The sequence below is a fragment of the Microtus ochrogaster genome, chromosome 7 (assembly GCF_000317375.1).
Source record: "Microtus ochrogaster isolate Prairie Vole_2 chromosome 7, MicOch1.0, whole genome shotgun sequence".
NCBI lineage: Eukaryota > Metazoa > Chordata > Mammalia > Rodentia > Cricetidae > Microtus > Microtus ochrogaster.
The window spans coordinates 57,690,495-57,710,975 of record NC_022014.1 but is presented as its reverse complement, the minus strand read 5'-3'; the positions used below and the strand labels follow the sequence as shown (position 1 = coordinate 57,710,975).

Genomic DNA, 20,481 nt, shown 5'->3' with positions numbered 1-20,481 from the left:
GGCTGGGAATTCAAGAATGAAGAGGCCAGCGTTTTGCAAGGAGCTTCTTTGCTGCATGATTTCATGCATGTAGGAGAGAGAGAGAGAGAGAGAGAGAGAGAGAGAGAGAGAGAGAGAGAAGAGAAGAGAGAAGAGAGAAGAGAGAGAAAGAGAGAGAGATGCAGCAGCTCAGGACTCACTGGCTTTGAGCAATCCACTTCCAAGATAAGAAACAAGGCTTACAGTGATTGATCTGTCCGTGGAGGTGGAGTGCTCACAGCCACTCATTCTCTCAAGGGACTCCCAATTAATACTGTCACAGTGCCAGCAGGTCCAGTATCAGCTGGAAGAGAGGCAAGTTTTCAAACCACGGCAGCAGCTAAACAATGATTCAGATAAGCCAATTCCATCTCTTCTTGCCAACCCAGAAGGAATCTTTAAAAGTACTCAGCCGATTCTGTCGAACTGGTATACCTAAACATTCCTTCCTCTCGTCTTCTCTCCTTCCAACATTATTCCCTCTTTTCCCTGCCTTCCTCCCCCCTCCACCCTTCTTCTAGCCCCCAGAAAACAGGTCCTGAGGACCTACGAAAACCTAGAAAATGACCCTTCTTAAATTGTGGTTTATTTTGTGGGGGCCTTGTTTGTTTTGCTACTGTCAGTTTGTTTTCCCATTTCTTCCCGATTCCAGCATATGTTTTAGGAAGCAGGAAAGTCCATTATAGACATTATAGATTTAATTCTCAAGTTAAGAATAGCAGATAGTGGGTTTTAAATTGGGGGAGTAACATGGTCAAGTGAGACATGGTGGCACACTCCTTTAATCTCAGGACTCTGTAGGCAAAGGAAGTCCTAAGCCAGTCAGATGTAAACAGTGAGTCTGGATCATTAAAAAAAAATATATATTCACATGTTTAAGTAATCAGATTAATAATTATTATATAGTACTGGGAAACTTTGGGTATTTAAGTAGTAAAAACTTGTGACGACTTTCAGCACTTTCTTGAATTCTGCACAGACCTGTGCAGGCCCTGTGCGTGCTCCCTCAGTCTCTGTGTTTCTTATGAGCTTGGCTCGTGTTGGTTTAGAGGGTCTTGTTTTCTTGAGGTCCTCCATTCCCTCTGCCTCTTACACTCTTTCCACCTCCTCTTCTACAGGGTTCCCTGAACCCTGAGGGGAAGGCTTTGATGGAGACATCCCCTTCAGGACTTAGCATTCCAAGGTCTCTCACTCCCTGCATAATGTCTGGCTGAGGCTTATAAATATGTCCAGGCTTTTCTAAGAAAAAGAAAGAAAAAAACAAAGTCTACTTCCAATCATGCTCAGAGTAGTAAAATGTGACGACCCTACGCCGTGTGTAACTTGACGGTTACTAGGGCATCTGAGTGATTAAAGACTGTACGTAGGTCCAGATGTTCCCTGTGTTAACATCTGGAAGACTGTCAACATGATCCCCCTTCAGCATCACGGTGAATGAAGCTCTTTCTCCTTGACAAAATCTTTTAAGTACCAAAGAGAAGAAAATATAAAGAGAGGTGCGTGAGGGCAGGGCTCCTTTGTAATAGAGGAGCGGAAAACAAGAGAAACTCGGAGGAGCCTCATCTCGGTGTCGGAGACTTTCCAGAGCTGAAAGCCACTGTGACTCTATTCTTTTGAAAGTGATTTAGATGAGAAAATGTACCATGAGATCTTCGTGTTCGCGGAGATACCATACCTGTGAAGATAAACCGCGCTACAGGTGGGCAGGGACGTGACAGATAAGGAGCAAATACATTACCAGAAATTCTTACAGACTTCGGGGGAGATTATCTGTGCGTTCCCAGTTACAAACGAGGAGCTGGACCGGAGATTAGGATACAGGGATGTGTGGAGATGTACAATCATCATACGGCTGTGGAACAGAGGGAGAGCAGAGCGGTAGAATGTCGCCACGTGGAATCTTCAAAATTAATTTTTAGAAATGCATTATCCCACTATTTTCCAGCCCATTGGGTGTCTGCAATAGAAGTGGTCAGCGCATTCATGCCTGGTGTGCCTCAGCAATGACACAGAAGTTGAAAATAACAGTTTCAAAAAGAAAGGAAGGAAGGGAGGGAGAGAGAAAGGGAGGGAGAAAGGGAGGGAGGGAGGCAAAGAGGGAGGAAGGAAGAAAGGAAGGAAAAAAAGAAAAAGAAAAACAATAAATGAGGAAACTGGAGTGGTAGTTGTCAATGAAGTGACGTTTTGCAAGCAAGGAGACCTGAATTTGACCCCCAGAACCGCATAAACAAAACAAAATAGCAACAATAACCAGGTTTGATGGTGTCATAGTCCTAATCTTCTATAGGATTTATTTATTTATTTATTATGTATATAGTATTCTGCCTGCACATATGCCTGCAGAAGAAGTTATCAGATCCCTTTATGAATGGTTGTGAACCACCATGTGATTGATGGGAATTGAACTCAGGACCTCTGGAAGAGCAGCCAGTGCTCCTAACCACTGAGCCATCTCTCCAGCCCCAAGCATAGTACTTACATCCTCAGAAAGCTCTGGCCCTGTGAGGGACCCTGCTTCTGCCCCTGCAATTAGCTGTTCCCTAGGAGGGTGAGACTCGTTCACCATGGCATCGATGACAGCGTGTGACGTGCTCATGCTCGCTGATTATTACGTGACTTGGCTTCTTACTTGAGGCCTTAATATCAAATTCTGTATTTGTTTTGGAAATGGGCACAAGTTGGGGCACTATGTATTAAATTCTTCCAAGGCTCCTGGGCTCAGAATTTCGATCCATGTTCTTTCTTAGCCCTTCCCAGGACTCTGAAATTCCATTTTATTCTCACTTTTCCAGAGGCATCTGAAGCTAGGGTGTTGAACTGCTTTTCTCAATGTCCTGCCATGCCTGGGACTCTAAAACATCTCTGCCATAATTTGTGTTTTCCTTCTCCAGAGTCTTGAGTACCATCTATGAATTATCAGAGATTTTAAAAAGCAAAATAGAGAGAAAGAGAGTAGTCTTGATAACGTGACTAAAGAAACATGGTAAATTTGTAAGGCGGGCCTAACAACGGGAAGCAGAGCATGATGAAAGGATTCAGATCCGAGGCTGTGGAGATGGGTGACGTCATCCTGTTTGACAATTGTATCTAAAGGGTTATGTTCTTCCACGCTGGTGATGGGGTAATACTCACGTAAATTTGTCTGAAATAGCTGTCTCTATATGCCCATTGTTTGGTGCATCCAAGGTCAAGTTTCAAGTCAAAGTCACAGTCTTTGTTTTGTTACCTAATGTGTGTATATTCGTGTGTGTGTGTGTGTGTGTGTGTGTGTGTGTGTGTGTGTGTGTGTGTGTGTCAGGATGCCCACCAATTATCTTGGGGGAAAACGTCACCAATTTTTTTTCACAACGCCAGAGCTGGGAAAAACGAAGACTCCTCATTTCATGAGAAAGACTCAGAAATGGTTTTGCTCACAAAACGCCAGTTTCCTTTAGTGAACTCAAGAGACCTTACCTGTCACATGGGATAGCGGTTCATTCCATGAAGGAGGAAAGAAAACAAAAAAAAAAGGTTTACAATGAAAAATGCTACGTTATGTCACAGTGTGACACAAATTTAAATATCAAGAGCCAAGGTTTCTATTTAGAAAACGGAAGGCAATAAATTGAGCTGCTAATTATTCCAGCTGTGAGTATTTTGGGTACAGCTGCAGATTTTGGAGATAGCAAAATAGAGGATTTTCCCACTATTCATGAGACAAGTGGCTACAGTGGCACCCTGGATAACTTGAAAGGCCCAGAGACAAGAGACCTTGCAAACCTGTTTATCCCTCAGACAGCCCCTACCCGGAGGGAGCTGTGACTGGACACGCACTTTCTGTTACCCTGGTTGGATGATTGGTTGTTTGTTGTTTTTGTTTTTAAGTCAAGAACTAGCCATTGAAATTATTTTCAGATTTGCAGCTTAAAAACCATAGTTCACTTTTCAACCCAAATATCAATTCTCAAATGGAAGAGACAAGCACTTTCGCCATCTTCCCAAAGTGCTTTGAAAGGGGCGGGCAACATACTGCCTTAAGGAGAATGCGTCCTTTCGACAAATAATTGAACTGGTGCGAGGTCGTGGATATGTGCCAAAGAATGCAGAGTGCATAGTTCCTGTCCTCAAGATGCTTCACAGCCACGTGCATTGGCCATTCACAGGCGGTTCTGCTCCTAAGCGTGCTCGATGAAAAAACTCTCCCAACGTTTCAGATCTCCTGTCTCCTTTATGAAGTAAATAATGCCATGGTCCTCCTTCCAGAGAGATTGACTAACTCACCGAAGGTTCTACGGTGATGAGCATGGTGCCTGGATTCAAGCACCGCCCGCCTGCCAGATCTGCAAGATGACAGCTGCCACTTAGGTATATGATACCATCGCTTCTCTAAAATAACAAAATCAGTAGGAATAATAGAGAATACTTATGTGTACAAAGAAGGCTGACCTAATAGTGCCAGTCTGTCACCCACGAGTTCACAACTTTGCTTTCTACTTTAATGTAAAAACTTGATTTCTTGACCATGGCTACGTTTTATGAGAGGGCCTAAAAGATGACCTGATGCTGCTGTCCAGCAGGCAACTGTGCACAACAGTATCCCACAGCATCTTTTTCAGTATCCCTGCCTTACCCCATCTCAACCTACGTATTCTATCTCCTCTTCTCTTTCTTGTCACACCTCACATCTCTTGCCTCTATCTCTCAGAATCCTAGACATCAAATTTCCCCTGGACTGCCACCATCACGCTCCTATTGGAGACCGTAATAATAATGCCAAGAAGGAAAGTGGTTATTTAACCTCTCTCCAGCTAAATGCTTTATTATAACTCCTGAAAACCTAATTACAGTAACTTTCCATGCTACAGTACACTTCATGGCCTGGCTCTTTATTAAACCTACTCCTTTAAAGACAATAAACCCAGTGCTTCAAAGGCCAGGGCAGGCGGGTGAGACCAAGGAAACCTTGTGTCCCATTGCACACCCGACCTCCCTCACTGAGCCCCACACCCCTATTCCTGCTGGTTTTCTGCCTTTCTCCTTTTGCTGGATTTTTGTCAAGTTTCAGGCACCTCCTGGATGATATGAAAAATATCTCAGAGATTAATGGGCTGTGTGTGTACCAATATTTCCATCCACTTCTCTGAAGAGTCAGGGTTCATTTGCTTGTGTGTGTGTGTGGCATGGGGAGGGGTGTCAGTTTTCTCAGGAGAACAATACTTGACACCTGGCCTGCCTGAGAAGTAGAGCTGTTTTGGAGCAGATGGCACAACACAGAGACCCTTCACGGCTTTGGCTGTGGTCCCCGAAGACTGTTTCCGCAGCCGGCTTCCTGTGTAACAGAGAAGAGCATGTCCTCCACTGGTCATCACCGGTTGTCATGCTGCAGTCTGTGAGCGAACAGGAGACAGAGTGAGAGAGGAAGGGAGAGAGGCAGGAAGAGGAAGACAGCCTGACCTTTGGAGCTGCTGCAGGAGGATTATTTGTGTAGTACATTTCAGTTTCGAGGCCCTGCTGGGATAACCCCCTGGGAATAGAGCCAAACCAACAGGAAATCAGGAACCCACCTCTGGGGACCCCACTGGTTTGTTGCCTGCTGGAAAATGGTATTTGGCATTAAAGGATTTTTATGTATTTATTTGCTTCTTGCTTCGGTTGAGTTTGAGGTTAATGACAAAGTTCACCGGTGACTGATCAGAGGGGGTAGGAAAGACTGTAAAAAAAATCCCTTGTTGGAGCCTCCCATCAGCAGCCACTTGTTCTGGAAGTTTCCAGATGAGTCAGGCATCCTGTGCAGCAGAGATATAAATAATAATAGATAAATAAAAACAATTTACAGCCTTTCATAGCTTTTTAAACAGGCAGACTTTTGCATGGATGCTATGTCAAGGTTTTTTTGTTAGGTTTCCTTTTGAAATCTCTCATGGTTGTTGAATCAGGATGGGGAGAAAGGAGGGTATACCCTTAATTTCCTAAGCCAGTTTAAAGCAGATCCTGTTCTTCTCCAATTCTTCCTCAAATCCATGTCTTTGCTGTCATGTAAAGAGCACAGGAGGAAGACTATTAGGTACGCTTTCTCCATTCTCATTAAATAGTTCTGCTTTCACTTGAAGAAAAGTGATGACATTGACCCAAAAGACAGAGAGATCAGAGTGAAGCAACGATCATTGTTCTCTTAGGAAATCACAGTCGCGGGATCCAGAGCTGAGCGCACAGATGGAGGGAGGGCAGGTCCCTGCTGGCCTTCCTGACCCATCCCGAGCCCCCACCACCACCTATGTCCTGCAGACTGAGTGCTAGAATCCAAGCCCTGTTCCCCACATGGCTAGGGAGGGAAAGAAGCAAGCAGGTTTGACTTTGATTCTTCTGTAACATCCAAGAGCGGCTTCCGACGTCCCCTGAAGTGTTAGCAAACTCCAAGGACAGCACTTTGGGGGCCCCTCGTGCGCCTCGCCTTTCCAAGGCACAAGTGGCCAATTCTGAGAGCAATTGAGTTGTGCTTGAAAAATGTCAAGTGCATTTGGGAACTACACATTTTTTGCTGACGCCTGGAGTCCTGAGCAGAGCTATTTCCATGACCAACCGCTGGGAAGAAGTTCAGCTGGGGCATCAGAAATGATTCCCCGACACACACTGAGTAGGCCCCTGAGGGGGAAAAGCTGTCTTAATAGCGGGGGTCAGTGGGAAATCAGGAGTCTCCGAGTCTTCCTCCCCGCAGCCACGTGACCACACCATTCCCTTGTGACTCATGTTTCTTTTTATTGTATTTTACTCAATCTTATTTCTATTTTCACTATTCAAAGTTTTTATATTTTTCAACTTAAAAAAAATGAAAGTTCAGACGGAAAAGTTTGGGAAGAACAGCCAGTGAAATGCTAGCCACCTGACGCGATGCTGTCCTCAGCCAAGTGTGTCTTACCTGTCAATAGAGGGAAAGCTTCCAGCCATCACACTGAATCATTTAGAAGTTGAAACTTTCGGGACACTTTACCCAAAAGGCATCTGCTGCCAAAACCCACATTTTCAGCAATAGACATAGTCACAATCTGGGGCATTCTGTGTCAGTTGTACATAGATCAGAATTTCTTAATCTTTAATGTATTTTAAGATCACCTAAGACACAGCCAGTGCCTTCCTCCAGTCAGAGGGAGCCCAAGAATTTGTACATTTTAAGTCGAACCCTAAAGTGATACTAACTCAGGTATCTGTAAAGAAAAGTCTGAAGACCATCTGTTTCTTTTTTTTCTTTTCTTTCTTTTTTTCTCTTTCTTAATGGCTTACCTTTTCTTTTTATTAATCGTCTTAGGTTAACATATAAAGAAACGGTCTTTTCATGAAGATCAGTTTTTTATCAATGGGGGTTTACTAAACTTTATCCTCTACAGATTGTATTATTAGGGTATGAATATATCTTAAGAGAAACAGGATTCTACATATTTTTCGTGCTTTTATTTGGTCATTTTTGAACACCAGGAACTGAAATGGGATGAGAACTACATGGGCTCTATTTAACCATAATCATCACAGACAGCACAGTGCCATTGGGCAAGCCAGAAAGCATAGGCTGCATTGATGCCGTCCCCAAAGTCTGTGGGCCCTGCTTTTGATGGGGTATTAGATTGTGTGTGCAGAAATGCATGTGCTCACTATTGCACATAGACAATCAGTCATCAAGACTGCAGAAGGAGCCTTAATTTCAAAATCTAAAATGTTCATAATACTGTGCTTGTAGCATTCATAATTTCAATCTCGGGAAGCATAGAAGGTCAGTCATTGAACAAAAATGCATGATCACTGTGGCAAAGGCTGTACTCTAGATGATAAGTCATCGAACTAAATAAATCTGATAAACACCTCATCATTTTACAGCTCGTAGCAATTCTGATGATGGACGCAGACAGTAAATAATATACATGTGTATATGCGTATGTGCATATAATAAAGGAAACAGGGGTGCCTATCATGGTGAGAGAATCATAGAGAATGAGGGAGGCTTGGGGAAGATCTCTGAGAAAATGGCACTAAAGCAGAAAGCCAAGCAACATAGATGGAGGACTAGCCGCATATTTCCGAGCAGCAGGGATGCACGGTACAAAAACCCTGAGGTGGAAGTCAAAGCATGATGAAGAGCAGCAAAAGGACAATCTGACACACAAACGCTAGAGGAGGGGAGAGCTACGGGATTGGTTGGAGAAGTGCCACAGTCAGGCCATGCAGGGTGCCGTAGACCCAGGGAAAGACCCAATGTCATTCCAAGTAGTATTGGAAGGCTTTATTAAGGGGTTGCAGGAGAAGAACATGAAGCTAGCTAGAAGAAAGTGTGGGAAACCGACTGTGTTGTCAAAGGGGATTTAATAAAGAAATATTAAAAGTTCATAAAGAAATCTCCTCTGTGAGCCAATTCAAAAAGGGTTAGAGCCTGGGAAGATGACTCAGTGGGTAAGAGCACTTGCTGTGCAAACCTGGGGACCTGAGTTCAGATTCCCCAGCGTCTAGGTAAGAAACCCAGTGTGGCCAGGTTTGTACCTGTAATTCCAGGACTGTAGAGTGAAGAGGGGGAAAGATCACTGGGGCTTGGTTGCTACCAGCACATCTCTATGTTCAGTGAGAGAATGTCTTAAAGGAGTAAGGTATAGGTTCTCCCTTCCTTAGACACACACACACACACACACACACACACACACACACACACGATGCCTTTCATCCCAGCCCCAAAGATACAGCAACATGAACAGTACTGTTACAGGGATGGAGAAATATCTCAATGACTGCTCTACCAGAGGACTCAGGTTTGATTCTCAGCTCATAACCAGTTCTAAGGGATCTGATATCCTCTCTGGCCTCTGACGACACCAGGCATGCAGAGAGAGTTATTATGATGCAGTTTTATTGTGGGCTGAAATGTCCAAGGTAAAAGGGTTGGGAGCACACAGTCATGGAGATAAAAAAAAACCAGCTTATAATTATAGATGTCTTTTGTCCTCTGTTAGGTCAGGCAAGCCAGGGGTCTGTGACCTTTGTGGCTAGAAGGGGAAAAAGATAGGTGAAATTACTGGGAAAGATTTTCAGAAATGCATAGATGAGATTCTTTAGGATCTGTGGTGAGAGAAGAGAAAGAGGTTAAAATGACTACAGCGCTAAGACAGACACAGGGGAGGACAGGAAGGGTGAAGGAAAACAATCTAAATTTGGTTGTGGCATACAATGTGGAAGACAAGATACCTGATACACAGTAGGGACATGGGTCCAAACCTGAGGAACAAGTTGGGTTACATATGCAGACCTATCAGTGATGGCTGAAGCCAAGAGATTGGACAGGATACTGGGGGCATGAGAGTTTGAACTCACATATTTTTTTTGAATACTCATTAATGTCTCCTTACTTGTGGAGAATGATCCAAGAGAAAAAGTTAATGGGACCCTAAATCAAGGGTCAGGGTTTCTACTCTAGTTTGCTTTGTGCTGGGTGTTTTGTGAGTTAATACTGAGCCAGTTGGGAAGCTCTTGAAATGTGTGTTCCATGACTGTCAAGCTTTAAATTAAAACTTGGATTTTTGAGCTCTTTCTGTTGCTCCAAAAATTCCTTAGTAAAAGTTAGTCATTAAGAAGTGAGCACCTACCATGAAACTCTTTAGACTAAGTGCTTTTCTTAAATGGTCCTGGGAGGTTGGTATAGCAACCATGGATGCAGCACCTGCAATTGTACTTCCCCATGATAGTGAAGCTCAAGAGTAGGGCTGGGCAACCAATGTGAGCTAACTTGTCCATGAAGAGCCCTGCTAGGAACCAATTCAGTACTTTCTGCTCCCTTAAACACCATAGCTAGGGTCGTCTCTTCAGAAGACTCCGTTGATCCCATTAGAAAAGATCTATTAGGGCCAGCGCGATGAATTAGCACAATGGTTCTCAACCTATGTGTCATGACCCCTTTAGGAGTCATACATCAGAGATCTTGCATATTAGACATTTATACTACAATTCATAATAGGAACAAAATGATAGTTATGAAGTAGCAATTAAATAATTTTACAGTAGGAGGTCACCACAATATGAGAAGCTGTATTAAAGGGTCACAGCATTGTGGAGGTGGAGAACCACTGGATTAGTAGCTAAAAGTACTTGCTACCAAACCTAATAGTCTGAGCTTGGTCCCCAGAACCTACACAGCAGAATTAAAGAACCAACTCCCACATGTTCTCTGCCCTCCACACGCATGCCATGGCATGCTCTATCTATCTATCTATCTATCTATCTATCTATCTATCTATCTATCTATCTATCTATCTATCTATCTATCTATCATCTATCTATATATCTCTCTATCTCTCTCTATCTCTCTATCGCTCTATCTCTCTATATCTCTATCTCTCTTCCTTTCCCTCTGTGTATGTATAATGTTTCAAAAAGAGCCAGTGTGTATGTGTGCTTGTGTGTGTATATATAATGTACTAAAAAGAGCTACTGGCAAGAAATCTGAAGCCATATTTATGGAATTAAATGTGAATGCTTTATTGAGATAATTGAATATATTTATAGCACAAATAAGGTCTAAATATCAGTTGTTTGCTTTATGATGGTTATGTTACTTGTTTTGCTAAGCAGACACATTTCTGACATGATTCTCAATCATACTATACTCACTTGGTATATATAAAGGATCCAAATATTTTAAATATTTCTCTGTATGTAGTCAAGATACAAATATTGATAATGATGGTAATATTGCCTTTAGAAACCTCTGGAAAAGCCTGGCAATCCTCAGTAGGAAGGGCAGTATGGTACATTAGGGTATAGTCGTTCTTTCTAGAACTCTGGCCAAATAATTGAGAGAGGCAAACTATAACTTGAGCCCTGTTTTTTTTTATTTCTATTATTTTACTAAAACACCATAACCATGGCACTTTATAAAAGAAAGCATTTCATTAAGCTTATGGTTCCTGAGAGTTGAGTCCATCATGTTGGAGCAATATTGCAGCAAGCTACAGACATGTTGGCTGGGACAGCTGAGAGCTCATATCTTTTTTTTTAAATATTTATTAATTTATTATGTATACAATATTCTTTCTGCGTGTATGCCTGAAGGCCAGAAGAGGGCACCAGACCTCATTTCAGATGGTTGTGAGCCACCATGTGGTTGCTGGGAATTGAACTCAGGACCTTTGGAAGAGCAGGCAATGCTCTTAACCGCTGAGCCATCTCTCCAGCCCGAGAGCTCATATCTTGATCAGCAAGTAGGAGGCAGAGAAAGAACACTGGAAAACCTCAAAGCACCTTGACACACCTCCAACAAGGCCACGCCTCCTAGTTTTTTCCAAACAGTTCCATTAATTGAGGACCAAGTCTTCAAACATATGAGTCTATGGGGACCATTTTTATCCACACCACCATAGCCGCAGGTCATATTCCTGCTCTCTAACTCCGAGCTTAAGGGTTCTCATATTTAAAACTGAGACAGTCTTATAGTGCACACCATGGGGCTCAAGTGAGGTGTAAGGAAATATATGTCCTAATGACAGAATAAACAGCCATTAAGTAAAATACATACATGACTGAGCGTGGGTGACGGGTGACACACACCTTTAATCCTGTCTCTTGGGAGGCAGAGTCAGGTGGATCTCTGTGAGTCTGAGGCTACCCTGATTTACACAGTGAGTTAAGGACAGTCAGGGTACATAGAAAGATGCTGTATCAAAAGATAAAAATGCATTGACTGAAAATATGAGGAAAGAGAAACTGCCTGTCTTGACCATTGCAGCAAATGCAACTACAAAATAATGGGAGGACCGCAGCTGTGTGTGCATGCATGCAATCATTTGCTAAAGTCTTCTGTGGATGTTGGGATCTTTACTGGGGACTAAACACACAAGGATGAACTACGTCCAAAGTGCGCTACAGCCCCTGCCCTGAGCAGCTAAACTCTAGAACGTGACTAGCCATCCATACCTTTCATCTTCTGGACATGTCCTTGTTTTAAATAACGGGTAGCCAGTCATACTTCAAAATCTCATCCTTGGCATATCTATGAAAGGGGATAATCTCTTGTCAGAGAATTGATGCCCTGTGAAATACCTTTGGAATGACCATCCTCTGAGAAGTCACATGTTTTTTTCATACTTTATGTTTTGTTATAGAGTTATCACATTATAGGTCTGGGTACCAAGGACACCATGTTCAATTGATGGGCAAAGATGTTTCTGGAAGTAGCTACGATCACAAGGCCTAAAGATGCAGCCTGAGTAGGAAAAGTGACTAATGGTTGCTGCTGGTGGAAGGAGAGATGGAAATGGACAAGAAGTGAGGGGGGAAGAGGCAGTCTCGGGCAATACTTAACCGCAGATAATTTTACCTGGGTTTTAAAGCCCCAGCCAGTTACCTGCCTTCTCCCAATCCAGTGTCTGATATCTAAATTAAGGATATTATAACGTTTAGTTTGTAAACGGTGATGACAACCCATTTCAAGAGCCTTCAATTGCACAGATCTAATATGTGATCATGCTTAGCATCCGCATCATTGTCATCATTTCTGAGTGAGTGACAGTAATTCACTTCTCATATTTGTTCGGTATGCTTTGCTGGATTCTCCTATGTGCATCTTTCTGCATCTATGAAAGTATAAAATTAGGAAAGCTTGTGGGATTGAGGTGCATCACCAGCCAAAATAGCCTTTGCGCACACGCACGCATGCGCACACACGCATGCGCGCACACACCAAGGAAAGGCAAGTTAACTAACGTTTTACTGGAATTGTACGAAGTAAAAGGAATGAGAGCTCAGCCTTCATTAGCCAGCCGTGGCCAGGCTGACCCTTTCACTCGTCCTTGCAGGCACTTCCTCTTCAAGACGTCCTCCGGAAGTACGCCCCTGTTCAGCAGCTCTTCTCCGGGATACCCTTTGACCTCAGGAACTGTTTACACGCCACCACCCCGTCTGCTGCCGCGGAATACGTTCTCCAGGAAGGCCTTCAAGCTGAAGAAGCCCTCCAAATACTGCAGTTGGAAATGCGCTGCCCTGTCGGCCATCGCTGCGGCCCTTCTCTTGGCCATTTTGCTGGCATATTTTATAGGTAAGTCAAAGCAACCTTATTCGCCATCCTTGTGGTGAGAAGGTGGGGGAAGAGGCCATGGGCTTGTGACTTTAGAAGCCTTCTGCTGTCTGTGCAATTTGCCGGTTGGCTCTTGAAAAACATAATCATGAGTGATGGATAGGAGTGATTTTTTTCTCTCCTGGAATCCATTCCAGTCATGACTCTAGCTGACATTTATCAGAGGTGAAGTTAAGCATTCTGGCTGTGTCTTTTCTTGGAGAGGAGCTGAGAATTATCTTTCCCGCAAATCCACCCTTTCTCCATCACTGGATTTGAGCGCAAACCAGTGCTCTGATATTTATGCATCCCTGGTTCCCTTCAGCTAGAAACTCAAGGCAAGGATAGGTGTCATTTTGCACAAAACATTTTGACCAGGGAGAAAGCCAAACTAGCTTGCTGGGTTTCAGAGCTATGGAACTAAACTGAGATCCAGAAGCCAGGGCCTATGACCTGGTCTTCCTCTAGACTCAGATCACTCACACACAGTGGACCTTGCCCAGCTTCCTTTGTTTCCCTCTTCTCGGCCTCAGGTCTCATCTCTTTGCGTGGCACTGGGTCTGAATAGGGTTTTCATCTGTGGCAGCTGTGCCCCTCCAGCTTGGAGTGTGCACAATGGTAGCATGCAGGTGAAGTTATGAGGGTACCTTCTTCCTTGTGCCATGGGTGTCCATTTGCATCTAGGAAGTACCACCACAGAACTATGCAAAACAGCAGATGCTGGGAGCTCAGAGGCAGGGCGCCACATGCAGATGAGCATCCTGGGCTGGCCACAAAGCCTGTTCACAGTTCGTGTACCCCATTGCTCCTGCTCTGTCAGCTAAGCTTGCCAATGGCAGATCTCCTGGCCCAGACAGAGGCTGTGGTGATGTTTGTTAAAGTTTATTTGAAACATTTGATGGTTCTGGCTTGCTTTTCGGGCTGCTATAACAGATCTCCCCGGGTTAGCTATGGCAAAGCAAACCTATAAAACACCAGCTAAAAGGGGCTGACTCCCAAACAGCTCCAAACATGCAGGCAAAAGCTCCTCCTCTTTCGGAAAAGAAGACAAGGTGGCGCTGGTACTGATGAAGCTGGCCTTCCTTCTGCCAACCTCAGCCCTCCTTTCTTGCTCAGCGGTGGGGGCTCCTTTACTGTCTTAATCCTATCCCTCTAGTATGGTGCCTGCCAAAAAAGAGATAGACCAGTACTTCCCAGGGCATTTGACCTAAACTTACCTGATGGCAGAGAAGTATAATGGCGTGCCTCTAGAAATATGGGGCCCTGCCCAAGGCAGACTAGTGTAAACCATGAAAAAACAACATACAATGGTATATTCCACAGTATTACTATGCCTGTCTTAATATAGAAAAATAAACATTTATATGTTCCCTATCAGCTGCGTTTATCAGTAACGTCCTCTGAAAACTGAGAACACTGACACCCCAGGGAGAGGGAAGGGGTAATGTTTGTCTGGGGTGTTCCAAAAGATTTTTTCACTCTGACCCTCAGCTCTCAGTGGTGCCTGAGGTCTGACACTCAGCATCCCTGCTTTCAAATCATGCCTGCTTCTTACCCCTTGATGAAGGATACAGCAGTGGATTGACTTGAACCACCCCCGCCCCATCACTTAACTGGCATCTTTGTGTTATTAGAAGGAATTTCATGTGAGTCCCCAGGTAGCTGTTGCAGGGGCTTGGCGGAGGCAAATTGAATGTGCCCTTAGGGTCTTTGCATGATGTGGCTTTATGTCAGAAACTTCAAAAAGGATCCATGTGTGCACTTCTCAGGCTTAATGTTCTGCGGGGGCCAGTGGGCACCACGGGGAGCCCAGGTATAGAAATTGAGGCACTGCCTGCCTCTGCCAGTGGTATCCCCAGTGTGTCTCCTCCTCCCCTTGCAAGGGAGAGATAGATGGCTAGCACCTGATTTATTGAGCTCGATGGTTAAAATATAATAGCTTTCTGTAAGGGTGATCGCATAAACGGGCAACCGTGTAGTGAGAGTTTAATGTTTTAATCAGGTGCGTAACTCGTGAATGATGGATTAGGAAACATATTTATCCTCAGTCTGGAGGCTACTGGAAGCTGGTCCTGAGCATCTTACTATGGTTTATTGGTTTATAATCCATCATTTCCTGTTTTGTATGCTTTAGGTAAGATTATGCTTTGACCCTGGAGTATTGAGAAATAGTTCATGACTCAAAATGAGGGATGTAACAGGCCGGTTTACCCAGCAGTAGAGGCAGAGCTACAAGGTACTCTTAGCCCCTCCCCAGAGATGACCAGAGACCTGCAGACTCGGTGAGGGACCAGGACTCTTGGGTGCTGACACTGGCACCAGCAATCCATTTCTCTGTGGAGAACCATTTGCCTTCTGAGCCCTGGCTTCCTAAGTTTAGTGTGAGAGTACAATAGTTATTTACGGACACAATCTCTGAAGTACAGTGGGGATTAATTAATGTGTATAAATCACTTTGAAGATGAAAAGCAGTATATTATTAATTACAAAGCTGCAGGGGCATAAACACGGCATGGCAAACACAGAGGAGAGTGTTGTGGGCACAGGCATTGATTGCACCAACCTAAAACAAGCCATTGGGGAAGGACAGAAGGGAAACATAAAATCCCAGGCCCCCCTGTTAAAGAAACTGGCACATTCAAGACCTCAGTCCATTCTGGTTCATACACAGCTCCCTATTCCACGAGAACATGACATGTCCTGAAATGGAAGCATCAGCCCCAGGACATTTATGGGCAGGCAGTGGGTTCAGGCCTGCCAGGCATTGTGACAAATAGGTCAAATTATCTTTCTTGCATGTTCAAACCCGTGGAGAGAAGCCTTTCCAGAAGTGAGCAATTTGGAATAGCTTCGCCCCATGACAAGCTCTTCCATACATCCAGGCATGCGGGTAGATGTGCCCTTGTGCTAACTGGAAGATATGGGCCTTCGCCAACTCAGGAGAAATTGCCCTAGTTCTCGCTCATACGACTGGGGTGAGAGAATTTTCATGGAATGTTCTTTTGTCCAGTCCTCTCTGCGCCAAGTTCCCCTAAAAACACCCAGAAGAAGGTACTCTGAAAAGCAGCATGAGTCATCATGACACTGCTTTGTGTGTCACTCGGTCCATCATCACGAGACCACTGTGTATGTCCCTCAGCCCCCGGCCCAAACAGATCCAGTTGAGAGAACTTGGCTGAGATAGGCCGGGAGCTGCTTTCATGGGAGACGGCTTTTTCCCTTGGGTAACTCAGGTGCTTTCACTGCCCACAATGTCAGAAGTCCCTCTAGATTCTCAAGTTTCCAACTTATAACCAGTATAGAAGCTCTCAGCTGCCTAATATAAATACACTGTGTTTTTATCTTCCTAGCCTGTGTAACCCAACAGGAACAGGTTAGAGCCCCCATCCTCCTTCAAACTAGAAGCATTCCTGTTAAAAAGAACTTCTACATAAGATTATATAACTATCCCACTTAAGACAAATGCCCAGTCACCAGCATACTCTGGAATAGAAGAGGAAATTGGCATATTGAGATCATTTGATAAGCACTGATCTGAGTCTAGTTGTGTCTAGCTAAAGACAGCCATGGTAGGGCCTTATAACTTTCTAAACTATGTATGCTTGGGCTTCTGAAGAGCATCCTGTCTTTCGCCAACCTCCTCAAGACTGCACTCAGTCAGCTTCTCAAGTAGCAAATGAAACCCAGTCATTCCTCTGCTGGTCTCAACCCCTCTTACCTAGTTCTGTCCTTACTCAAGGGAATAGTGGTTGGACTTTGTGCTTCTAGAGCCGTTACAATGGGCAGAAACTGTAACACCCCCTTCCAGCTTTCTTCGCTATCATCCTGGCTTGTGTTATGGAGGTCAGCATGTGTTTCCCATGGCAGACGGTGAATAATTTGGGTTCTGCAGAATTTAGTCATTGTGACTCAGACAGTCATTGGGGAGTGTGTCCACAAACCATACTGAGCTTCACACCATTTCCATGGCTTACAAAATACCATCCTTTGGATTTTTTTATTGTTATTGAAAACAACTCTTTAGGTACTATGCCAGACACAAACAAGGGGTAAACTAGATTTGACCCAGAGGTCACAGTTTGTCGGCACACTCGATGTCTTTACTACTCATTTCCTAATGATACTTTTTCAGGGTGGAACTTTCTGACTGGTTAAGAGTCCAGTCATGTATGTACCGTAAATGGAGCAGGTGACTGCCATGCTCAGACTCAGATATCCTAATTCATAATGAATAACTAATCTGAATTCCTGGCCCCAGTCAAAACATAAGGAAAGCAAGCAACCTTTTAAAATCCTTCTCCAAAAGGTTGCATCCTACCAGGTGGTGGTGATGCACACCTTTAATCCCAGCACTTGGGAGACAGAAGCAGATGAATCTCTGTGAGTTTGAGGCCAGCCTGGTCTACAAGAGCTAGTTCCAAGACAGACTCCAAAGCTACAGAGAAACCATGTCTTGGAAAACCAAAAATAAAAGAAGATTGCATCCTACAATACCAGTTTCTAACGAGACACTTGAAACAGTTCATTCACCCACAGACAGAGCACAACATAGGGGGAGAACTGACTACAATTTTGTCCCATAATCCTCTGCCCTCCACCTTTGGTTACCCCCACACACACACCTCCTCTGCAAATTCATGGGCTGTTTTAAAACGTCATCAATACCCAATATGTTCTTCACTGAGCTTTTCCAACAGGCATGTAACAACGTTGGGCCCTCGAATGATCCCACTTTCTCTTTGACTCAGGTTAACACCGGACTAGATCTCATTTCCATAAACAGCAGAGAAGTTTTGACAAGGCTCCCCCACATCCAGGGAGGAAGGTGCTTCCAACATGTCGCTCTGCTGCTAGATCCACATGTTCCTAGAAATTCTCAAGTAAGAGTCCACACGACGGGTCCTCGTGACACCACTCAGACTACCATCCGTGGATTGCAAAGCACACATGGCCTCTCTTTGGCTTCCATCGGTTAGTTGCTTTGTGTGGCCAGGAAGGAAAGTCAGTAGAGGAAAGATAGGAGCACTAATGTCATCTTAGATTAGTCTTTAGCTCTTCCGATTACTGCCAAAATATATATACATGTGCGTGCACATGTGTGCATGTGTGTGCATGTGTGTGTGTGTGTGAATGATATTAGAAAGTCACCTTGTCTTGTTCACTGCTGTAATTCCTGCTAAATATGAAATACTATGTTTTAAGCTCCTCGGCGCTCTGCCTTCTGCCACTCTGACTTTGATCTGTGAAGAACGCGGGCCATCAACATGTCAGGATGTTAAAAGTGTGGTAATTTGGGGTGCTTTCAGTTTCTTTTGAAAACAATGAGAGATTATTTTCTATGGAAACTAAAAGCCTAGCGTGTGTTTAAAGTTGCCACACTTGAAAATTGATGTGTTGAGACTCATACTGATGAATCCCGCTTTCTCAGCTGCTATTTTGTGTATTCTCATCTCAAAGAGTAGAGCAGGTTTGAGGGAAAAACATAAGGAAAATGACAGCAAATGATGGGAACCCGACGCTCGCCTGGCGTTCTCTGTGAGGATGCAGTTCGGGAGAGTCTCTGGTCTCTCCTTCAGACTCATTGCTCGCGGACTGTCTAGAGAAATAGTAAGCCTCACCTGCCTACCTTCCAAGTCGTGAGTTTGCCTCCTCTTATCCAAATGGCAGAAGGCCAAGTATTAAATCTGAGCAGTCCAGCAAATAACATTTCTATCTAACTCCCTGTCCCCAGATGGTCCAAAAGAAAAAGGAGCTGCCCACAAATAACTCAGGGGACCCAGTGAGACATTATCTGTTCCGATTGTATAGCAGAGGGTTCATCTAATAGATATGCTAATGTGCTCTTAACCGGATAATAAAGTCCTGTCAGCACTTACACACCAGCGAGTCTGTGGAAGGGGGATTGGCATTTCATAGTTGTACTCGTGATTTCAGAGGCCCTGTCAATTTACAGAAAGAAAATTAAGTCATTCATTAGCTAGGCCTCTAGCACCCGCAGCCACATGTAACATTTGGACTTCGTGTTTGACACTGGACATAAATGAGTTCTGCTTTCAAAAAGGGAGTGGCTTCTTTAAGGACACCTGCATGCTATTTGGAAGGCCTGAACTGTGACACTCTGGATGGTCAGTAGATAAGACAGACTGCCTTGATTTCCTTCCAAGATTTCTGTCTTAAATCCAGGCCACTGTCAGCCCTTCCTGCTTCACGGAATAACTAAAAATGAGAGCAAGAGAGCCATTCCAAGTCTGACTTTGTATAATACACTCAAGCAAAAAGAGAGAGGAGGGCCAGGCATGATGGCACATAACTGTAAACCAAGCACTAGATTAAATTCTTCTAGAGGGAGAAGCAGGCGGATCTCTGTGAGTTCAAGGCCAGGCTGGTCTACAGAGTAAGTTCAGGATAGCCAAGGCTGTTACACCGAGAAACCCTGTATCAAAAACCAAACAAAATAAGGCAGGAAAGAGCAGATACAACTGAAAGTCTGTACTGCAAGGATTGCAGGGGAACCTGCCAGGTCATGATTTGGTCTCCACGAGGATGTGTTGATTAGCTAACTATGGCTAGCTGGGTTTGTCCTTGACTTTGTCTTTGAGGCAATTATCACTCTACCAGCCATCAAATCTACAGACCACTCTTACTTTTTACAAAAAAGACTTTAAATTTTTTTTCACTGTGACTTTACAGATCAAACACATGTTAGGCAAGCTCTCTATCCTGGGCTTTTAGGGGAGCAGCCAGGCCCCTATACGCCCTGAATTCCACAGGCAACTTTCGAATTCTTCTCCTCCTCGATCTTCATTTCCCCAGGCACGGGGCCCATCGTCCATAGGCGCTATTTTCTTCTGCATTTTGTCTGTACCATTGCTGCGTGTGTTTTTGTCCTTTGTGGTTATCACACAGCAGGTGACATAACAGAAGATAACAACCTGTACATGTGGGTCAGAGAGGCCAGGCTTGGGATGTGTGTCCTTGCCCTACACACAGCCATGAGACTGTGGCTGTGCCCCTCCTCTCTAGTATCGTTGCCCCTTAGTTTCTCCTCCGACGAAACAGAGATCATTTCTATTTATGAAGAGGCTTCAAGCCGAGATGGAGAGATGTGTCAGTAGTTAGGAGCTTGAAATACTTTCGCATAGGACACAAGTTTGGTTCCCAGCGCCCATGTGAGGGAGGAACACACCTGTACTCCAGATCCACTATCTTCTGAACATTCCAGGCAGCTCTATACACACTCATATGCACACACACACACACACACACACACACACACACAGAGAGAGAGAATTTAAATAAAAAATAAAAAATAATTCTTTTAAGGAAGTTCCGAGCCGGGAGGTGGTGGTGCACGCCTTTAATCCCAGCAGATCTCTGTGAGTTCAAGGCCAGCCTGGTCTAGAAGA

At 44.2% G+C, this 20,481-nt stretch overlaps 1 protein-coding gene across 11 annotated transcripts in view; it reads left to right on the top strand.

Moving 5' to 3' along the window:
* Positions 1 to 20,481, top strand: part of Tenm2 (teneurin transmembrane protein 2) — a 1,251,952-nt gene that overhangs the window by 970,831 nt on the left and 260,640 nt on the right. For all 11 annotated transcript variants that reach the window (XM_026780485.1, XM_026780490.1, XM_026780489.1 and 8 more), the window contains one exon: positions 12,819 to 13,057. In XM_026780485.1, coding sequence (XP_026636286.1) covers positions 12,819 to 13,057 — 239 coding nt within the window. The remainder of the gene's footprint in view (positions 1 to 12,818; positions 13,058 to 20,481) is intronic.